The sequence below is a fragment of the Ursus arctos genome, unplaced genomic scaffold (genome assembly GCF_023065955.2).
Source record: "Ursus arctos isolate Adak ecotype North America unplaced genomic scaffold, UrsArc2.0 scaffold_26, whole genome shotgun sequence".
NCBI classification, from domain to species: Eukaryota; Metazoa; Chordata; class Mammalia; order Carnivora; family Ursidae; genus Ursus; species Ursus arctos.
The window spans coordinates 3,021,324-3,042,818 of record NW_026622941.1 but is presented as its reverse complement, the minus strand read 5'-3'; the positions used below and the strand labels follow the sequence as shown (position 1 = coordinate 3,042,818).

General features: G+C 36.3%; 1 protein-coding gene across 22 annotated transcripts in view; it reads left to right on the top strand.

Moving 5' to 3' along the window:
- The window catches only part of WNK1 (WNK lysine deficient protein kinase 1), a 151,803-nt gene that overhangs the window by 105,379 nt on the left and 24,929 nt on the right, over window positions 1–21,495 (top strand). For 13 of the 22 annotated variants that reach the window (XM_044385314.3, XM_048216469.2, XM_044385313.3 and 10 more), the window contains 7 exons: window positions 1,333–1,552; window positions 3,182–3,515; window positions 4,354–4,541; window positions 12,579–12,662; window positions 18,108–18,254; window positions 19,467–19,925; window positions 20,681–20,962. In XM_044385314.3, coding sequence (XP_044241249.3) covers window positions 1,333–1,552; window positions 3,182–3,515; window positions 4,354–4,541; window positions 12,579–12,662; window positions 18,108–18,254; window positions 19,467–19,925; window positions 20,681–20,962 — 1,714 coding nt within the window. Of the gene's footprint in view, window positions 1–1,332; window positions 1,553–3,181; window positions 3,516–4,353; window positions 4,542–9,247; window positions 10,478–12,578; window positions 12,663–18,107; window positions 18,255–19,466; window positions 19,926–20,680; window positions 20,963–21,495 lie in introns of all 22 variants that reach the window. The other 9 variants (XM_048216475.2, XM_048216474.2, XM_048216473.2 and 6 more) reach the window with 3 other exon arrangements.

Below are 21,495 nucleotides of genomic sequence, written 5' to 3'. Positions count from 1 at the left end.
CCTGTTGAATTCTAAAAGGTGAAATAAAACCTTGGCTCTTTAAAATCAGCTCAAGTACACATCTTGATTTGCTGTCATTGTGCCAGAATTGGAAGAGCAAAACATCAGAATTCCTTTCAGTAAAGAGACAGCTTTGCCCAAAGCTTAGGAGGAGATTTGGCTTAGTCATTTGTACTAACAGGACTTTTCTCAGAGGAGTGGCAAGTATCTGATCTGTCATATAGCTGATTCATCACCCGTTAGGCATGGCAAAGATCCAGTGTCTGTTTTTGAAAAATAATCTACCCTCACCATCCCCCCTCACCCTCCAAAAAAGAAAAATAGACCAGCCAGTATAAATATAAATTGTAAATTGAGCATAATCTACCTCCTGAAGAATGTGAGCCATCAGGTATATCAACCAAATTAAAGAATTCATTATCTTCACTTCTCCAGTCTCATACTCTTTTCATAACTTTGTTATTTGGAAGAGCTTTCATAACTTTGTTATTTGGAAGAGCTTAACATCATGATCTTTAAGACTGTTCAGTAGAAATTTAGTTTGGGTTTCTAATTTTATATACAGTGTTTGGAAAGGAGAGTCCTTCATCTCTCTAAGAACCTTTTTTTACTGTAAACAAAGGAGTATTTGTTTCCAGTCTTAGAACATATTACTCTGTTTCTTTTCTGGATGTTATGGTTTACTAGATTACTGGTATTTCGAAACCATTTATCTGAAGAAGATTATTCCACAGTCAGACTTCTTGGCTGGTACACAAATTGTTGAACAAGGAATTGAGAGAATTTATTGTGGTAAAGTTGTAGTAGAAGGTAAAGAACTAGAAATCAAAAAACTTATTTTCAAATTTTGATTCAACCATTTGAGGCTTACAACTATGAGCAAGATTTTCACCCTCTCTAAGCCTCTGTTTCCTAATAATCAGGAAATAATATCTCATTGGATGTTGGTCAAGGATCAGATGGGATTATAATTAAGAGGAGTATCTGTTAACTATAAATTCTACATAAGTTATGTGGTATTTTGAAGCTATGACATTCTGTGTATTAATTGCCATTGTTAGTACATTGTTAACTAATACGAGATTAGATGACTTAGATTGAAAGGTATTGCTTTCAGCTCTTATTTATAAATGATGTTGTATAACTTGAGAGTAAAACTATAATCACTATTCACATGGAGCAATGTAATGAGTTATAAAATCTCCTTCATTTATTTTTTTTACAATCTTTCTTTATTATTCCAAGCATAATAATAATCAGCCACACTTGAAAATTGTTTTAAATCTAATGTCATTTCGTTTTGTTTTTGTTTCATTTCCCTCTCTTTGGAAGATATTCTATCAAAGACCTTTTGAACCATGCCTTCTTCCAGGAGGAAACAGGGGTACGGGTAGAATTAGCCGAAGAAGACGATGGAGAAAAGATAGCCATTAAATTATGGCTACGTATTGAAGATATTAAGAAATTAAAGGGAAAATACAAAGACAATGAAGCTATTGAATTTTCCTTTGACTTGGAAAGAGATGTGCCAGAAGATGTTGCTCAAGAAATGGTAAATTAACGTGGATGGAAGTAGAGGGTATTATTCTAAGTGACATAGTCAGAGGACAAATATATGATTTCACTCTTTTGTGGAATTTAAGAAACAAAACTGATGAACATAGGGGAAGGGAAGAAAAAGTAAGATGGAAACAGAGGAAGATAAACCATAAGAGACTCTTAACTGTAGAAAACAAATAGGGTTGCTGGAGGGGAGGTGGACGTGGGTGGAGGGATGGGGTAACTGGGTGATGGGCATTAAGGAGGGCATTTGATGGAATGAGCAGTGGGTGTTATATACAGCTGATGAACCTCTAAATTCTACCTCTGAAACATGCTAATTCAGTTGAATTTAAATAAAAAATAAAAGAAATGGTAAATTAGCTCTGATCCACCATTTAAAAATTGATGTAGATTTATAAACATTTATATTGTTGAGCAAAATGTTTATGAAGCAGTGTGGATGGCAGATCTCATTGATGGAAAATTGTGTTGATTAATGGCCCTAAAAGTTTTTTTTTTTTTTTTTTAAGATTTTATTTATTCGACAGAGATAGAGACAGCCAGAGAGAGAGGGGAACACAAGCAGGGGGAGTGGGAGAGGAAGAAGCAGGCTCATAGCGGAGGAGCCTGATGTGGGGCTCGATCCCACAACGCCAGGATCACGCCCTGAGCCGAAGGCAGACGCTTAACCGCTGTGCCACCCAGGCGCCCCCTAAAAGTTATTTTTAATTGAGAAAAAGATATATAGATGTAGATATATAAGGATGGATAGATGGATGGCTGGGTAGATCTAGAATGCATCCTGAAGTAATGTGAAAGTCTATGAGGTTGAATGACTCCTAATTTATACAAACCTATTGAGTTAGAATGACAAGTTATATTTTCTAAAAATTGATACATTTGATTAGTCATTTGGATAAACTCTGTAAATATATAATGAATTGTTTTTGCTTTGAGGGAGTTTTCAAGATCAATTATTAGTAGGCAGCCTTTGATAAATCACTTTTTGTACTATGTCCAAAAAGTAACTTTTCAGAAAGGAAAGACTTCACCAATTTTAGGCTTGCCATAGTGCCTTAAATAGCCAGTTAATATGCAGAGATACTCATAGAAGATCTCTACTAGAATTTATAAGAACTATTCAATACAAGTTGCCTCAGAAGGGGTCAGGTATGAAAGAGATACTTAATTGTTAGTTTTTTAGATTCTTGAGAGAATTGTGTGTGTGTGTGTGTAACTTTAATGTATTGATCACAGTTGTTTTATCTGGTTACGTTGTTGCCTAGGGAAAAGAAGTAAAAACAACACAGGTTAATATTAATAGTTACATGGGAGCAGGAAATAGAGCGACTAGAATAAAAGGAGCCTTATTGTTTTGTTGTTGTAAGAAGTAAAGATACACCTACCTTGAGTTTCTACAAAGATGATGGCACCCATCCCCTGAGTATCTACAAAAATGGTTGAGAAATGCGTAATGCAGACAAGTAATTTCACAGTTTAAGACCAGTCATTGGAGAGGTCTTTCTCTTCCCCCTTCTTCCTACTTTTTTCCCCAAAGGTGCCTTTTTTATTTTATATATAATTGGGTTGTTTCCTTTTGATATCGTACTGCTTCCTAATGCACTCTTTTATCCTGTAGGTAGAGTCTGGATATGTCTGTGAAGGTGATCACAAGACCATGGCAAAAGCCATCAAAGATAGAGTGTCATTAATTAAGAGAAAACGAGAACAGCGACAGTTGGTGCGGGAGGAGCAAGAAAAAAGAAAGCAGGAAGAGAGCAGTCTCAAACAGCAGGTAGAACAACAATCAAGTACTTCCCAGGCAGGAGTCAAACAGATGCCATCCGCCAGCACTGGCATGCCTACTGCTTCTACCACTTCAGCTTCAGTTTCTACGCAAGTAGAACCTGAAGAACCTGAGGCAGACCAACATCAACAACTACAGTACCAACAAACTAGTATATCTGTGTTGTGTAAGTATTCGGGGAAGTGCACAAGTATGCTAAGGATATCCCTAATTGACTTCATCTTGTTTATCATTTTGCACTGGCCTCTTGGTTTGAATCGTGAATCCACCATATAATAAGAAATTTGAAATGATCACTGTCTACTTTTTGTTTGTATTCTAACATCCATAACTAATAGACTAGAAGGACAGAATAGTAAGGAAATGTGATTAGGATATAAAATAATTTTACAGGTTCCAACGTCTTATAAGTTCCAATTTGTGTAGATTTTTACTTTTCACAATTCCTTAAAATAAAATGTAATTATGAAACTAATACTGTGTGTTAACTAACTGGAATTTAAATAACTTTTTTAAAAACTTAAAATGTATAAAAATAAATAAAATGAAATGTAACTAATAATGAAAAATGAATAAGTTTATCTTAGCTATTTGTAATTGAACCCATTAGTCTGGTTCAGCTTTTTTAGTAGACTAGGAACTAATGAGGTTGTTAGTTTTTTTATTGAACTACCTGCTTCATACAAAGAATGCAGTGGTCTCCAAAGTTAAGACTTACGGCTTACAGCATTCCATTTTATTTCCCTTATTCTTTAGGTAATAAGATTCTATGATAGCCATGAAGTTTTTTTTTAAAGACATTAAACTTTTTTTTCCATTTGGATCCTTCAAGTTTTTAAGCATAGAAATCTACTTAGTTAAAAACTAGTATTCATTTTTTATTTAGGTCAGGTCTTTGCAAAGAAAAAACTATTTAACCCTAAAGTCATGGGTTTGTAATGGGAAAATATAAACCTCCTTTTTGTGATCTGTCTCTGTTTTTTGACAATTTATTTCTCCTTCAGCTGATGGGACGGTTGACAGTGGTCAAGGATCTTCTGTCTTCACAGAATCTCGAGTGAGCAGCCAACAGACAGTTTCATATGGGTCCCAGCATGAACAGGCACATTCTACTGGCACACTCCCAGGGCATACAGCTTCTGTTGTCCAAGCACAATCTCAGCCCCATGGGGTCTATCCACCCTCAAGTGTGGTAAGTAACTACAAAAGAGAGTGTAAGCCTATCATGAGAGCCAATAGATATATGTTAAATTCACATTCTTTCTGCTATCCAAGTAATAGCGTGGGTCTGAAATAGAAAGTGTAAATGGTATATTTCTGAAGGAAATAGGTTTATTATAGAGTACAATTAGAGTGGTTCTGGCAGGCTAGGACATAAAACATTAATGTGTGAGAATTAGCTGAAATTCGTATGTGAGGAAACTATGTACGAGAGTTAGACTAATCTGGATTTGATTAAGATAATGCTCTCTTTAGCACTTTAGAGTTGAAACTATTCAAAGAAGCATAAGTTGCACATAGAGATGATTTGGGGGTGGGCACAAGGAAGTTTTCAAAAGCTTACTTACTAAAAGAATTACAGAGCATTTTTGTAAGATTTCTTACTGTATAAAACACAGGTAAGACGTTCAAACCATTGTAGAATGCTGCATGTGAGTACTTCAGAGTGAAGGAATCCTTTATTTCTATGACCATTTAATTTAGCGCTTGTGTTTAGTTAACCATCAGTTGCTATGCGTGTTCCTGCCTTAAAGTCTGTGTTGGACACAAATTCCTTCCCCAGTATACGTTCATTTGCTTTGTCTCTTTATTTGGTATTGTTTTACTACAAATTTATTTTCAGAATCAACTTATGGAGATTATTTCTTGAAATATTTTATGCCATTTATACACACACTATACACACACACACACACACACACACACACACACACACACAGAGCCGCATGTTTTACATCAGCCACTCTTGCTTCTCATATAGAAAATGTTAAAATAGATCATCTGGTAATAGCCCATTTCTTTTTTTTGACCCTCCGTGAAGTCTTCAGAAGTAAATAAAGTACATCATCTGCCTCAGGAAAGAACTGGAGAACAACTGGTCACTGTATAGCACTTGTTTAGTGAGATCTTTAGGCAGATTTTTTTCTCTTTCTCAGAAAGCTTTTAAATCTGAATGTTATGGAACTTCTGCTCTGCATCAAATGAAAGTCTTTCTCGCTTAAGAAAATACTTCTGCTTGCTCTGTTCTTTTATCCTACAGCTTGAAATAAAAGATGTTTGTATATTTCAGAGTCCATTCATCAGTCCTGCATTGGCTAGGTCTCAAGATGAATGGCCACAGTAACACAAACTACTAATACATTGTTTAATCTACTTTTCTGACCTTTAAAATAATTAGGTAGGGTAGAAGAACTTATAAAGACTGTGTAGATGTATTTCTTTGTTCTGACATTGTTTGTCAGCATTTCATGTCCATTTCTACTATTGTTCAAATTCTTGGCTTCCCTCATCACAGGGTAATGAACATTTAGGTGTGTCTGTTTTAGAAAAGGAAACAGAATGATCATTTATGAAGATATTAAATATTTGAGCCACAAACAGAGCTGTATTTATTGATGCTTTAAAAGACTGTTAATGACGGCCTTGCCTTTTAATGACAATATTCTGTGGAGGTAGCATATGAAAAGTTATCAAATATTGAAGATTTTTTAAATCTTATAATTCCGTTTCTTTCTTATTCCAGAAAGAACTTATTGTGACTTACAATAATATATCAATGTGGAGTTTTAAAAAAATTAGAGTAAAAAAGAAACAAGGGTGGAGAAAAATAGAACCAGGAATGAACTAAGTATAATAAGTATGATGATACTTTCGTACTTGCTACTGGTAGGCCACAAATTTGGCTCAGTGCATTCTATGCAGCCAGTTTTGGAAAAGAAAATATAATTAGTGACACAGTTCACAATACCTAAAGGAAAATAAGAGTTTGCTCAGGACAGCCTTACAGTATTAGGTATACTGCTTTGTAGCTATATTAAAATTTTTATGTTAAGGCGCCTCAGACTTTATAAACCTAAGTTGAATCTCTGATATGCTGGAAAATTGTTAAAATTACTCTTTAGAGATTCACATTTAAAATATTTTTCCATTGACTAGTAAGACTACAAAATGTGTCTTTATCTATCGCGAATTACTTCTAGAAAGCTAATGCTTTTCCTACCAGAAAATGACTTTCTACCCTTTACAGATAAAGATAGGAAGTGGAATAAATAAAATACTCTGAGCCAACAACTTTTTTTAGTCTGATGCCTTCTAAAATAGAATTGAAAAACCTTTTCTGAGGTTTCCAGAGTTCCTGCAAAGTTATCCAGTCTTAAAGTCTACACCTTATAATGTACATTAAACTAATAGGGTTCATTCTTGTTTAATTTTAATAAGTTTACAGAAAACTGCAAGCCAATGTTCATTGTTTTCCCTGTTTTACTACCTCAGTCAGTCGGCCATTCTTATTCATACATTCATAACAATTGATGTTATTTCAGAATATTTAGAAAGAGAATTGATCATTATCATGGTTGTTGATAACCTGTACTTGACCAACAGTAACAGGTTATAGAGAGAATAGTTGTGATCTGCCAGTTGTGCTTTGTGGAATTATACCTCTCCTCAGAAAAATTGGATTTGTGGGATTGGGGGAGGATGGAACACTTCTTTATGTCAGCTCTGCCCTATTTTCATTGTACATTTGGTTATTTTGTTTTCAAAATACTGTGTTTTTCATGTGTGTGTTTGTTTTCTGTTTAGCCTCGTCGTGGCCGTAGCATGTCGGTTTGTGTTCCCCATCTTTCTGCTGTTCCCTCTCTGTCCCGCATCTCTCCCAGTGCTCCTTCCACCCCACCACCAGTGCTGTCTGCACCTCTTTGTCCTTCCCTCCTTCGGATTGCCCCTGAGGAAACTTTTGCCGAAAAGCTTTCTAAAGCATTGGAGAGTGTCCTGCCTATGCACTCTGCCTCTCAGCGCAAGCACCGACGCTCCAGCCTGCCTTCCCTCTTTGTCAGTACTGTATGTAACCATAAACTTCCTGACAAATGAAAATTTATTGCCAATGAATACATCCAGGCATCAAGAATTGTAATAAAAATTAAATAAACAAAAGAACTACACTTAGTAATACGTTATGCTTTTAGGATACCTGTTCTTGGTATAGGAAACTTTTTTGTTACAAGGCTTTAAGGGGGATAAAGAAAAAGCAAGGAGGTAATGAGAGAGAATGCTAATAATGCCCTGGGCACATATGAATATGTACACAATAAAATTTAGCTTTTATTATAGTCTCCTATCCCCAACTGACCTGTACAGATCCTTGCATGAATACGTAAAGAATACGTATTCATTTTAAATTCATTAGCTTAATCAAAAGCAAATTTTCTCTTTATCAGAAATTAACCCAAATATGTTTTCTCTTCACTTTATTCTAAAGAGAAATTCATGAAGCTGGATGAGTCCATTTTTTCCCCATAGTGAAGAGTAATTAAAGAGTGAAAGTTGGTTTTTTATTTGTTGGCTATTTAAAATGATGCGTTGGCAAACTAAAAGGCCACGTGTTCCCTTGTGGAAATTTTTCTCTTAGATTGAATAAGGTGGGATCTTGACCCTAATGAATACATTAGATACACATGTAGTACATAAGATTTTCTTTGGCCCCATTTATATCTATAAAAGATCTGTCTTTTAAAGTTTTGTTACACACTGTGGGACCTTGCTGCTGCTTTTCCAGTTAGCGAATATAGTTAATATTCTGATTTAGCAATACCAAAATCTTCAGATTTTTACTTAGGAGAATGATTAACTATATAGTATTTTATGGCTTTGGGATTCTCCTTGAATAAACAGTAAAATGGGACATTCTGGTTTGAAATAGAAGCCCTCTTTCAGCTGTTGTGAAGAAGTAACAGTTAAGCTTTTTTACTAATTTGATAGGGACCATCCCTACTAAAAGAATGAAACCAATATCTACTCTTGTTAAAAAGAGTCCATGAAAGTGAATTATTATGGTGTACATTGTTTGCATTTGGCAAGGTGTAGGATTCTAAATTTAGAGTCTGATGTCTAGAACTGCCTCTGTAAATAAAAAGTGATGTTAAGTCAGTGTTTTTTATATTATCCCTTTCACTTGATTTTAACACCGAATTATTCAGCCCTTAACTAGGATCAGAAAAGTGGACATTCAGTGATTTGGCATCTGTAACATGTTTCATGTAGTAAAATTGACTGCATCTAGTTTGGCATAGACAGGAAAAGGACATTACTGTCAGTAGTCAGTAGTGTTTTTTTGTTGTCCACCAAAAATACCTCTTTTGATTTCTGGTTAGAAGGCATACTATTAGTTGATAAGAAAATAACACTGGAGCCTCTAACACAGCACAGGATAATAAGAAGATAGAATATAGGAAAACTTTGTATTGCAGTTTGAATTGAAGTATCTTACATTTTTAAAATGTTGGGCTTATATTGTCATATTGTCTTCCCTTAACTCTTATTATTTTAACTCTTTTCCACTGATGTAATTTATATTAAGTCTTAAGAGTGAGCACATTTATTGGGGGTAAAAACAGAATAAACACTTAGAAAGTTCTTCCATTTCCTTTGAGAGAGGATATTGTGGAAAAGCAGCTCTTATCTAACGCAAAGAGTCCCACAGAATAACTTTATTGACCCTGGATGTATTTAATGGATTTTTACTATGCACATAATTTCCAAAAGCATTGTTATTTCTTTATTAATTATAAATCTGGTGTAACCATTTCATAGGGTTACACAAAGCTATCCAGTTTTGCATGTCTACTGTGATTTCACATATGAATGTATGAATTACTTGTCTTATTCATGTTGATACAGCCTCAGTCCATGGCGCATCCGTGTGGGGGGACCCCAACATACCCAGAATCACAGATATTTTTCCCAACTATTCATGAACGTCCAGTTTCTTTTTCACCACCTCCCACCTGTCCACCGAAGGTGGCCATTTCCCAGCGGCGTAAGAGCACCTCCTTCTTGGAAGCCCAAACTCACCACTTCCAACCCCTGCTGAGGACTGTTGGCCAAAATCTTCTTCCACGTGGTGGCAGCCCAACTAACTGGACACCAGAGGCCGTAGTTATGTTGGGCACTACAGCCAGTAGAATAACTGGAGAGCCATGTGAGATACAGGTCCATCCTATGTTTGAACCAACTCAAGTTCACGGTGACTATAGAACTGGACTAGTACTTCCAGAAGAAGCTCACTATTTTATTCCTCAGGAAGCAGTGTATCTAGCTTACCAGGCCCAGGTGACAGAACAGTATGAGGGAATTCCATACAACTCACCAGTACTGTCAAGTCCAATGAAACAGATACCTGAACAGAAGCCAGTACAAGGGGGCCCTGCCTCAAGTTCTGTCTTTGAATTTCCATCTGGACAGGCTTTCCTGGTAGGACACCTTCAGAATTTAAGATTAGATTCTGGATTGAGTCCAGGATCTCCCCTCTCTAGTATTTCTGCACCTATCAGTACAGATGCTACACGTTTGAAATTTCACCCTGTCTTTGTTCCTCATTCTGCGCCCGCTGTGTTAACTCCTAACAATGAGAGCAGAAGCAATTGTGTATTTGAGTTTCATGTTCACACTCCAAGCTCCTCTTCAGGAGAAGGAGGAGGAGTTTTACCTCAGCGTGTTTACCGAAATCGACAGGTTGCATTGGACTTGAATCAGGAAGAACCACCTCCTCAATCAGTTGGATTACATGGCCGCCTACAGCCTGTGACTGAAGAACAGCGTAATTACCATGCCCCAGAATTGACCGTTTCTGTGGTAGAGCCTATCGGACAGAACTGGCCAATAGGAAGCCCAGAATATTCCAGTGATTCCTCACAAATTACTTCTTCAGATCCCAGTGATTTTCAATCACCTCCCCCTACAGGGGGAGCAGCTGCACCTTTTGGCTCTGACGTCTCGTTACCCTTTATCCGTCTGCCTCAGACAGTGTTCCAAGAATCCCCACTTTTCTTCTGTTTCCCCCAAGGAACCACATCTCAGCAGGTTTTATCTGCCTCATTTTCTTCAGGAGGATCTGCACTCCATCCACAGGTTATAGGAAAACTTCCACAATTCTTTTAAACTACCCTACTGTGCATCAACATTTACGTTTTCTATCCCTCCTTTCCATTTATAAGGATTATTTTTAATTTTGAGTTTCTCCTTTTGGGGGGGGATTATAAACTACTTGTATATAAGAACAAAATATGAGAGAGAAGCTGCCTCATTTACCTATAATACGTACAAACCCTTGAAAAAGAGAACAAAAAAACTAGAATTTTAGTCACTTGTCAAAATCAGTTCTATCTGTACATAAAATAATTTCAACTTGTAGTGAAAATGTAAATGGCTGTAATTTACATTGATTATTTATAAATGCTAATGTGAAGTATTTCTTTCTCCCTAGAAACAAACATTACGAGTTTTTTAAAAAAATAGAAAGGATGACCTTTTTTTTTTTTCTGTAAAACGGAAAGAATAGAAAATAGGGAAATTTTTTTAAGAGTATTAAGAATACACAAAATTTCCATTAGTGTGGAAGAATCTTAAAAGACAGAGAAAGGAAACATCTCAAGAATTTAGGAACAAATGAAAACGCCTTTTAAAATGGCATCATTTGAACAAGTCACTGTATATTATACGTCCAAATAAAATGTTAATCCATAAAATTGACTGATTCTAATTTTTAGCAACAAAGTTATAATCTAGTGTGGGTGGTGAGTTTTTGTTTTTGTTTCAAGAAAAAGATATCTCAGTCCTTGGTTCTTTCCTCAACAGATTAAATTTTGTTACTTATATATATGGGCGTATGTACTCTGTTGCGAATAAAGACAAAGTAATGGACATAATAGAATTCAACAAGTGGAGTCAGTATTAACTATTTCGTATATTCCATTTATTTTATCAACTGTATTAGTCTTATAAAATCTATATAGGAGACTTTCCAAGTATGTATTCAAGGCATCATTTGGATCTTCTGAATTTTCCACTCTTACAAAGTATTGTATTCTTGATAACTTTCTTCCCATGTTCTTCCCTCATAAGAGGCATAAACAACCCCAAAAGTGTACATAAAGCATCAGTTATGTAGAATAGTTCTAAGAAGAAAAAAAGATCCCAGAAACTTGAAAATTATGGTGCATGGGCATGGAGTGTACTCGCATTAATGCACTAGCTGTTAGCCTGTACTATAAATCCTAATGTACTGCCAGCCGTTCTTCTTTAAACATTCCAAAGTAAAATGTCAGGTGGTTAATTTACAGACCTCCTGCAGGAAGAATGCGTACTTGGTAGTGGTTACGATGCAGTAGAATGGGATCTCAAATCCAAGTAAGCTTCAGAGAAACCCCTCTAAACTGAAATGGAACACCAAAGGTGGGCCTTTTCATTTCTTAACTTATTGTATAAAATCCTGTGTTCATTTCTCACTTTCTCACTTATCTTGACTTAGACGACTTCTAGGTCAGGGTTTCTCAGATTCACTACTGATGTTGTAGGTTGGATAATTCTTTGTTGTGGGTCATGGTTCTGTGCGTTGTAGGGTGTTTAGCAGCATCCTTGGCTTCTAATCACTAGATGGCTGTAGCAGTCACCTCCCTCAGTTGTGATAACCAAATGATCCCTGGGAGGGCAAAATCACTTGTAGTTTTGACAACTGTTACTCTAGATTAGTGATGATAACAGGTTTTACATTTTTGGTAAAAGTCACCATGGCACTACAAGAAGTAGCAAAAGGAACCAAATTAGCACTATCAAATACCTTTTTGTCTTTAATTATTCAGATATGGAGTTTTTTCACATCGGTAGTCATGCTACTATTTTCCTGATTACTGTATTTTCAGTAAGAATTTTATTATGAATTTTAGTGTTTTGGCCAGCTAAAATTATAGCCGGAGCACAGCAGTAGTAGGTTAAGTTTTAACCATCAGTGGTTTCTGCGTGGGATCAGGATATGCTCTGTGATATAATCCTTCTCTAACCTTTTCTTACAAAAGATGCCCCAACGGTCTCTCCCATACATACTTAATCAAGCTAATGTTTTGTTTTGCTCAAGCAAACTCTCAGGAGTTTAAATATTTATTGCAAAAGCCTGACCTCTCTATATACTTCTTTAGGGCTTCGCTAATTTGTTGTATTCACTTCTTTCCTTTAGGCACAGGGGCAAAGCCAGGGTCAACCATCCTCAAGTAGCTTAACAGGAGTTCCATCTTCCCTACCCATACAACATCCTCAGCAGGTGAGAACAACTGATTGCTACATTTTATGGATTAACAGTAGCCAAAACACTATTTAACATCTTTTCATGAATTAGATTCCTGATGTAAATAAAGGCTTGCTATGTTTTTTAAAGAAAAATCAAGGGGCATACATTTCTTGTGTTCAGTAACATTTTAGAAAATCTTTTGTTTAATGTGTTTTTAAACTATCTACTAAATTAGACATAGCATTGAGATTCAAAAGAATCATTGTTAACTGATCCATCATTCATCTGCCTTCTGAAGTAGATGATTCTACACATAATTTAACAATACAAAGAATATCAATTTCGTTCTTATATTTGTGAATCATAAAAGGAGCATTTTGCCATTGCTTTCATTGTATTTGACTCTAATAATGCTAAACTCCTATTTAATTATTTCTAATCTGTGGAATGGGGTATCAGATTTTATGATAAGAGAAATGGAATAGCTTCTTCAGTAACTTTTTAAACATTTTTTAAACTTTTGATTTGGGGAATATAATTCCCCAGGGTTCAAGGAGCTCAAAAAATTAGTACAGTGCTGTTGTATTCAACAGCAAAACTACTCATTCTGAAATTAAACATGTAGTTAATTACTGATATTAGTTATTAGTAATCATTTGCATGGGAATAATGCTTTTTGGCACTATTAAATATTTTTTAACTGTTTCAAATAAAATTTATAGTCACTACATGTGTCATAAAAACTTCCTGATGAACTATTTCATTGATAGTTCCCTACAAAGTGTGTTTTGCAACCACCAGATCATAAATTGGTTTCTCTTTCTATTAATTTTTTAAACAAAGCTTCGAATTCTTATTACAAAATAGTCTTCTGGTCCAGCATGTGATCATGAAGTCATTTGATACCAGTTTAAGATTTGATGTTCCTTGTACAAGATGAGTTTGGTTATGTGTATATTTATTTGGTGACCAATGGCCCTGTCTTACAGAATTTCCTTTGTCTTGCTCTTGCTCTTTCTTTCAGATAAGTAGCAGAATCTGTATATAATTATAGTTAAATTTGAGTAGTCATATTTTTGCCAACCTTAACAAATTCTATTTTAATTGTATTAATAATCCCTAATAAGAGTACAAACTAAGAGGCTTCTGGATGGCTCAGTCAGTTAAGCGTCTGACTCTTGATCTCAGCTCAGGTCTTGATCTCCAGGGTTGTGAGTTCAAGCCCTGCATTGGACTCCGTGGTAGACATGAAGCCAACTTAAAAAAAAGAATACAAACTAAAAGTTACATAAAGATGTTTTAGGACAGAAGCACTGTCATTGATACCACTCTTTTGTTTATCTTTGGACTCAGGCCAACACTAATCAACTGAGCAAATTTAAGTGTGTGCTCTGTTTTTCCTTTTCCAAAGGAATTTCTTATATATCTTATATGTGAGCATATATGAAGATATTAGCAAATGAAGATATTAGTTCATTGGTAAGAAAAGTATGTGGAGGTGAAGGAGGGCAATTCCATAAATGTCAGGTTAAAAGAATTAGGTAGGTAGTTGACTCTTCTGGGAAAAAAATGTAAATATGGCTATTGCTATAATACAAAATTTATGTGTCAGTGATGCTTTTTTAAGATAGTAGTATTTTGTGAATTATTTTAAATAGAGGATGGTATTTACGTTGAGTAGAACCATTAAACTGAGCCCTCAGTTTACATAAGTTTATGGAGTCTAGAATACTTCACTTTTTCAGGATTGCATAGCCACTAAGTGGATAGAACTAAAAACTACAAGTCAGAATTCAACATTTCTAGAATAGTGAGGGTTTTTTCTATATTAAAGTTCTACAAGGACTTATGATTCTGCAAAGGTGCTCAAGAAGCTCCATTTGTTTGTTTCAGCTACTAGGGTATCATGTATTTTTTTTAAAACGTTGTAAACCCTTTGTACTATATGGGTGGAGTTTTTTGGGTTTTTTTAAGATTTATTTATTTATTAGAGAGAGAGCACAAGCAGGCAGAGGGACAGGCAGAGGGAGAGGGAGAAGCAGGTTCCCCGCTGAGTAGAGAGCCCAACTTGGGGCTCAATCCCAGGACCTGAGCCGAAGGCAGACACTTAACCAACTGGGCCACCCAGGTGCCCCAGGCATTTATTTTTAGAGGTGAGTTTCACTTTACATACTATCAGTTTCCAACCCCATCTTACAAAACCGTATCTCTAGTTTTATTAGAGTGAGGAAAGAAATGTACTTCAGCTAAAATTTATTTCATGGGTTTCTGGAATGTAACCAATAAGGGATTGCTTTTCTCATGTTTTTATCAAGAGTCTTTTCCAGTGCTATACTGTATCTTAATGAGGTACCAAAAATAGCTTCCTCCTACTAGAAAACTTAGTATTTCTTTGCCATATGCCATATAGGCCATAACCCCGCTTACTTAATAATTTCTTCCAAAGAACCATGTAGAGTCTTCAGGTATTTAACTTTCTGTTCAACTGAGGCTCATGAACATTTTTTTTTCATCAAGCACCTATAGTACATAGTCCACATAGGTTATTTGAACTGGTTTCATGAGGCAGGTTAATAAAAACATGATTCCAGGTTGCTGTGTGCAGCAATACCTGTTCAGCTGAAGTGCTGAACATTAGCCAGTGGGATTGTCAGAGACCAGTGTATTCTGCTGGCCTACCCAGAGGTGCCACTTCTCCCTAAATACTCTAAAGTAAAATTGGCATACATGCCTCTCACTCTTACTTTAAGCACAGAGTGATGGTATATGTCTATAAAACTGTTCTTTCTTGACAATTTACACACATACACACACTACTAATTAAACAAATTTTTTCCTAATTGAGTTCATGCTCCCAAGGACCATGTGCTAAATAGGCACTGAGGGTCTGTCAAGATGGAGGGATCAGATGTGACTACTTTCAAAGGAGCCTAAATAATCTAGTAAACATATCTGTTAACTCCTACAAAACAAATAAGCATAGTAGATAAGGCACTTTGCCTATATTTTTATTTAATTCTTATATGAACCCTGTAAGTACACTGTTATTATTTTCATTGTACAGATGGGAAGGCTGAGATAAGATCTGGAAAAGATGAGTAATTTATCCAAGCTTACACAGCTTATAAGAGGTAGAAACAATTTAAATCCAAGTTGCCTGACTCCACAACTCACCAGTTAACTACATCCCAGTTATGCCATAAAAGGAGAGAAATTACATCACTTTCAAGCAGGGAGGGGGGATATCAGGAAGGCTTAAGAAAGAGAGAACATTTAAACTGGACTCTGATTATAAGTTACACTCAGATGTAACAATAAAGAATATTCTAGACCAAAAGGAAAGGGAGGGGGAGACAGTGTAAGCAAGGTAAGAAGCATGAAGGTAGAAGAACTTGAGACAGAAACAAACCTTTAGTTCAGTTAAGCTAGAACATAAATAAGTGAATGTATAGGTTCATAGAAGAGCTGATTGAGTCCAAATCTTGCTGTAAGCATGGTGAGAGAGGTAATCATATGCCCATATATATATATAAGGTGGGAATTTTTTCCTCAAATTTTCCCCTCTAAGGAATGGAATCAACATATATTTAAACCTTTATCATACTTCCATATTACAGGCTTTCACTGTCCTTTATTCTGAACAATAACCAAAAAAAAAAAAAGTTAATGAAATAAAATAAAATGTGAAAACACATGTGCCTGTAAGGACCTTAAAATAGTATATATAATTGGAAATGTTTATAGACAGTATCTGACAGAATTGGTTTTACAATAAAAGCCAAGAAGTTAAACATAGATTTGGTCCTTATTCTTAAAAGAACAACTTGACTAATCCAGGTTCTGTATGTCATTGTAAACAACTTGTTTAAAGATCATTTTAAGGAGTTAATACAAAGATTACATGAATATAAACCTGTAAGACAAAAGCAAAAAAAATCCAACTGTCCTAATATATTTTTTTAAGATTTATTTATTTTAGAGCACGGGCGGGGAGGGTCAGAGGGAGAGGGAGAGAGAGAATCTCAAGTAGACTCCCCACTGAGTGCAGAGCCTGCTGTGGGGCTCAATCCCATGACCCTGAGATTATGACCTGAGCTGAAATCAAGAGTCGGTCACTCAACTAACTGAGCCACCCAGGCACCCCAACAGCTGTCCTGATATTGTTCATGATGCTTGTCACCTACAGGGAAAGTATTATGCTATGCTCCAGAAAACTAGAGGCTTCGTCGTATAGCTCCATGAACATAAAGAGACTGGTTTATTATGTGGGAAGAATTTGAATGAGAGAGATGGAGCAATATTTCTAAGATAATATATTTATGTAATATGTCATCTTATTTAGGTGTGTAAATGAACGAGTTACATAATGGTAGTGTTGTGGTGTAAATTCCTTAAAGTTAAAATATATTCAGGTTAACCAAAAAGATTTTCTAGTTTCTTTCTCAGTGGAAATACGGAAAATTATTTTGTTTTCAGAGTTGCCTTATATTTGGATATACATGATATATCTTAGTTGCTGAAAATCAGTGTTACATAATTCAGTAGCCATTTGCTCCTGATTGAAGTTAAAATAAGAATACGTTGTAGAAACAATTAAGAATAAAACAAACATGACTACTGTCACCATCATGTTTCAGCATTTTGGGGGGGTGATTTTAATTGATAAAATAAGAACAAAGTAAATATCAGGAGAGCAAAAATATTATTTGCGGATTATCATCTAACAAAATCTAGGATGTTCATGAAGGTGGCCAGATTCATAATATATATAAAACAAATAACTAACCCCGGGGGTTGTGATGTACAGCAGTAGTGACTACAGTTGCTTTAGTAGTGTATATTTGAAAGTTACTAAGAGTAGATTTTAAACGTTCTCATTGCAAGAAAAAAATTGTAACTGTGTGGTGATGGATGTTAACTAGGTTTATTTTGGTGATCATTTCACAGTATATGCACATATTGAATCATTATATGTCAGTTAAATTTGTGTTTATATATATACCCACACATATAAACAAATAGCTTGTCTTTTTATCAGCAGTAGCCAGTTAGTTGTATAGACCAGTTGTAAAAGGCTGCTGGTTGTAGCATTATTTTAAGTAGCAAGAAAAAAAAGATCAACCAAAATGTTCATTATTAGGATATCGGTGCCAGTGAAAATATGGGGAGCGGGGGTTGGAGGAGAGTGGATCTATTTGGATATGTTATCTAAAGGTCTTTGTAAATGACCTACTATTAGGGCAAGAGGGGTGATAGGTGAAGAACCAGTGGTGGCTCAAATTTTGAAACATTCAAAGACTACCAGAGGAAAAAGAGAAATAAATGTAAAGGGGAATTGATGAATTTGGGTTTATGCATGTCTTAATTACTAATATTGTCATTTACAGATACAGAAGACCTTAGGCAAATGTATTTCCTTAGACCCATGCTGTTAATGACTTGAAATAAAACTGAATAATTCTATTTTATTTTCAACAGCAGGGAGTACAGCAGACAGCCCCTCCTCAACAGACAGTGCAGTATTCACTTCCACAGACATCGGCCTCCAGTGAGGCCCCTACTACACAACCAGTCAGTCAGTCTCAAGCTCCACAGGTCTTGCCTCAAGTAACAGCTGGAAAACAGGTAAACTCTTAATTTCTAAATAGAAGCTAAAAAAGAATCTCCATATAACTTTTCTCATGGTTAGGTTTCTATCCTCTCTGATGGTGAAGTACTGAAGTTGGTTATTTTCACCAAAGAAATGAACGGACAGTTGTTCCTTTTGTGCATGTCCATTGGTTAATATAAATAGGTACAAACAGCATTCACAATCCAAAAATGTTTAACTTTTAGGTTTATTAGTCTAAAGTCCGTTTGACAGGTATTTGAACTGGTGGGTTAAATAACAGTGCTTTGGTAACTGAACCTGGATATTTTCTAGAATTACATCAGCTATATCTAACATTCTAGGTTTACAACTGTACTGTATTTTTCATGTAGATTTATGCATTGTTTCCTCCTCCATTGCCTACTGACAGTAAGTCATAAAAACCCCTTATATGGAATGGTGTTTGCTCTAAGTTGTCCTTCTAATCACTTGGAAAGGGCCCTTTGGAAGGTATATTCTATTGAATGACCTTTTTTTTTTTTTTAACATTGGGACTTATCCGTGTATTTTGGCAGTGTATTGTTTCTGTCGTATTTCATCGCATCTGAGATACTGTAACTGTAAAACGCACCATTATTTTATGTAGCCAGGTACTGACACACCATTAATTTTAAGATATATTGAGTTTCACAAATGTTAAAATGACCAGGCGTTAGAGAGGGGTGATTGCATCCCAGAATCAGTGAAATACGGTACTTATATACCTACTTTCATAGGCCAGTGTTAGACTTCAAAACTGTAGAAGCAACACGGATTGGAATCTAATTCCAGGGAGAAGGAGTTCATTTGAATTCCAGTAACTACTGTAACAGCAGTCATAGACTTATTGACAACAAACATGCCAAAGGCTTAGGTTATGTGAAATATATCTAAATAAAGCTGTAAAAAACAAAACAAAAAAAACTTTGCCTGTGGAAGGGTCCTCTTTTTATTGTTAAATGATGAAGCATGAGGAAAATTTTCTACAGCAGAAGATTTGAAACAGCCAGTCTATCAGCCTCTTTGTTTCCTGTTCTTTCCCTATTCTCGTGTGGCACATTAACTTACACTAATGTATGCAGGGGTTTGGGGGGTTTTTTCCTTCTTTTTGGCTAATACATAAATCTTGCTTTTGGCAGCCTTGCTTTTTTTTTTTTTTTTTTTTTTTTTAAAAAGTCTGTCTGTTTTGTTTTTCTTTACCTTCCCAGCTTCCAGTTTCCCAGCCAGTACCAACTATCCAAGGCGAACCTCAGATCCCAGTTGCGACACAACCCTCAGTTGTTCCAGTCCACTCTGGTGCTCATTTCCTCCCTATGGGACAGCCACTCTCTACTTCCTTACTCCCTCAGTACCCTGTCTCTCAGATTCCCATATCAACTCCTCATGTGTCTGCGGCTCAGACAGGTTTCTCATCCCTTCCCATTACTATGGCAGCTGGCGTTAATCAGCCTCTGCTCACCTTGGCTTCATCTGCTACAGCACCTGGGATCCCAGGGGGACCAACTGTGGTTCCTAGTCAGCTTCCAACCCTTCTGCAGCCTGTGACTCAGCTGCCAAGTCAGGTTCACCCACAACTTCTGCAACCAGCAGTTCAGTCCATGGGAATACCAGCTAACCTTGGACAAGCTGCTGAGGTTCCACTTCCCTCTGGAGATGTTCTGTACCAGGTATTGTGTTGGTTAGCAAAAAGGAGGGCACCAGAGGGTTTGGTTCTAATAGTAGACCATCAAGAACTTGAAAACCTAATAGTTGAATATCAGAATAACTAACAATAACAAGGTGTAGCTGATCTCAACTAAAGAAGCTAATGTAGTAAAACTCAGAGAAAAGATAGGGTAATGATGTCTGATGATTCATTTCCATTTTTCTCCAGACACTTCTTAGGAGAAAAATGGTTCTATTTGGTGTAAGCTGACTGAATGCTAGATATGGCTAATAATAGAGTATATCAGGGTACTCTTTGTTTTATAGGTAGGGTAAATAGAGTAGCCAGCATGGTACCAATAAAAAGCTTCAGGTTATTCTGTCATGATACGACTGGAATAACTGATACCTTGAAGAGTTTTTGCATTCCCCCACTTCAGATTAGCTAGAAAGTTGATATTTTTCTGAAAGGAATTATGTTTGTTCCTCCTATTTAATCTCCAGGAGGAGAAAACCCAGCATTTTATAGTTGTAGAGTCCTGTTCCCTAAATTGAAACCAGTCTACCATTTCAAGGATCATCTTTAAATCTTCTATAAATTATTAGAAAGAGATTGGGCTACTACTGTTCTTTGCTGTGTGCTCTTTTTTTGTTGAGGTGTTTGGTTTTTTTGGTGTTTTGTTTGTTTTTTTTGTTGGGTTTTTTTATGCATGTCTTACTGTTTTGCTAATTTGATGACCCAACCTGCACTAACTCACCTTCCTCGTTTCTATCACAGGGCTTTCCACCTCGACTGCCACCACAATACCCAGGAGATTCAAATATTGCTCCCTCTTCCAGCGTGGCTTCTATTTGCATCCCTTCTACAGCCCTATCCCCTCCCATGCCGACAGAAGCACTGGCTACACCGGGTTACTTTCCTACAATGGTGCAGCCTTTTGTGGAATCGAACCTTTTGGTTCCTGTGGGCAGTATAGGAGGACAGGTTCAAGTATCCCAGCCAGCAGTGAGTTTAGCACAACAAGCCCCCACTACATCCTCCCAGCAAGCAGCTCTGGAGGTAAATGGAATAACTGCATGCTTATATATAAAACATATATACACATGGGATAAAAATGACAAAGAAGAAATGTAGGTTGCCCTATTATAGAACTCATTTGGAGACTATTTTCAAACTAACTTCTAAATGACTTTTTCTTACAGCAGAATGAAATGCCAATGTGGGGGCCTTGTTGCCACTGGCTGTTCTGTTGGGAAGTGAGTGTGCCTTGGAGAAGATTAACCCTATTAGCACTTCACTTCTCTAGCTAGTACTTTAGCCATTATTCTTATCCTTTCACAAATTCTTGCCATTGGCAGTCATAAAAGTTATCTTATCCTGCTGTGCTCCCAGTAATCATTTTTGCCCTACTAGGAGAAAGATCTGAATCATCTTTGCACTTTGCTCTGCCTGCCCTGTTGCACACTTCTAGGAAGATGCTGGCTGCATGCAAGTTGTACTTTCTCACTACCTAGCAGCTGTGTCGGCTGATGTCGCACCATGCAGTCTATACCAGAGACTTAGCTTTAGAAACTTCCTTTGGAATTGTAAGA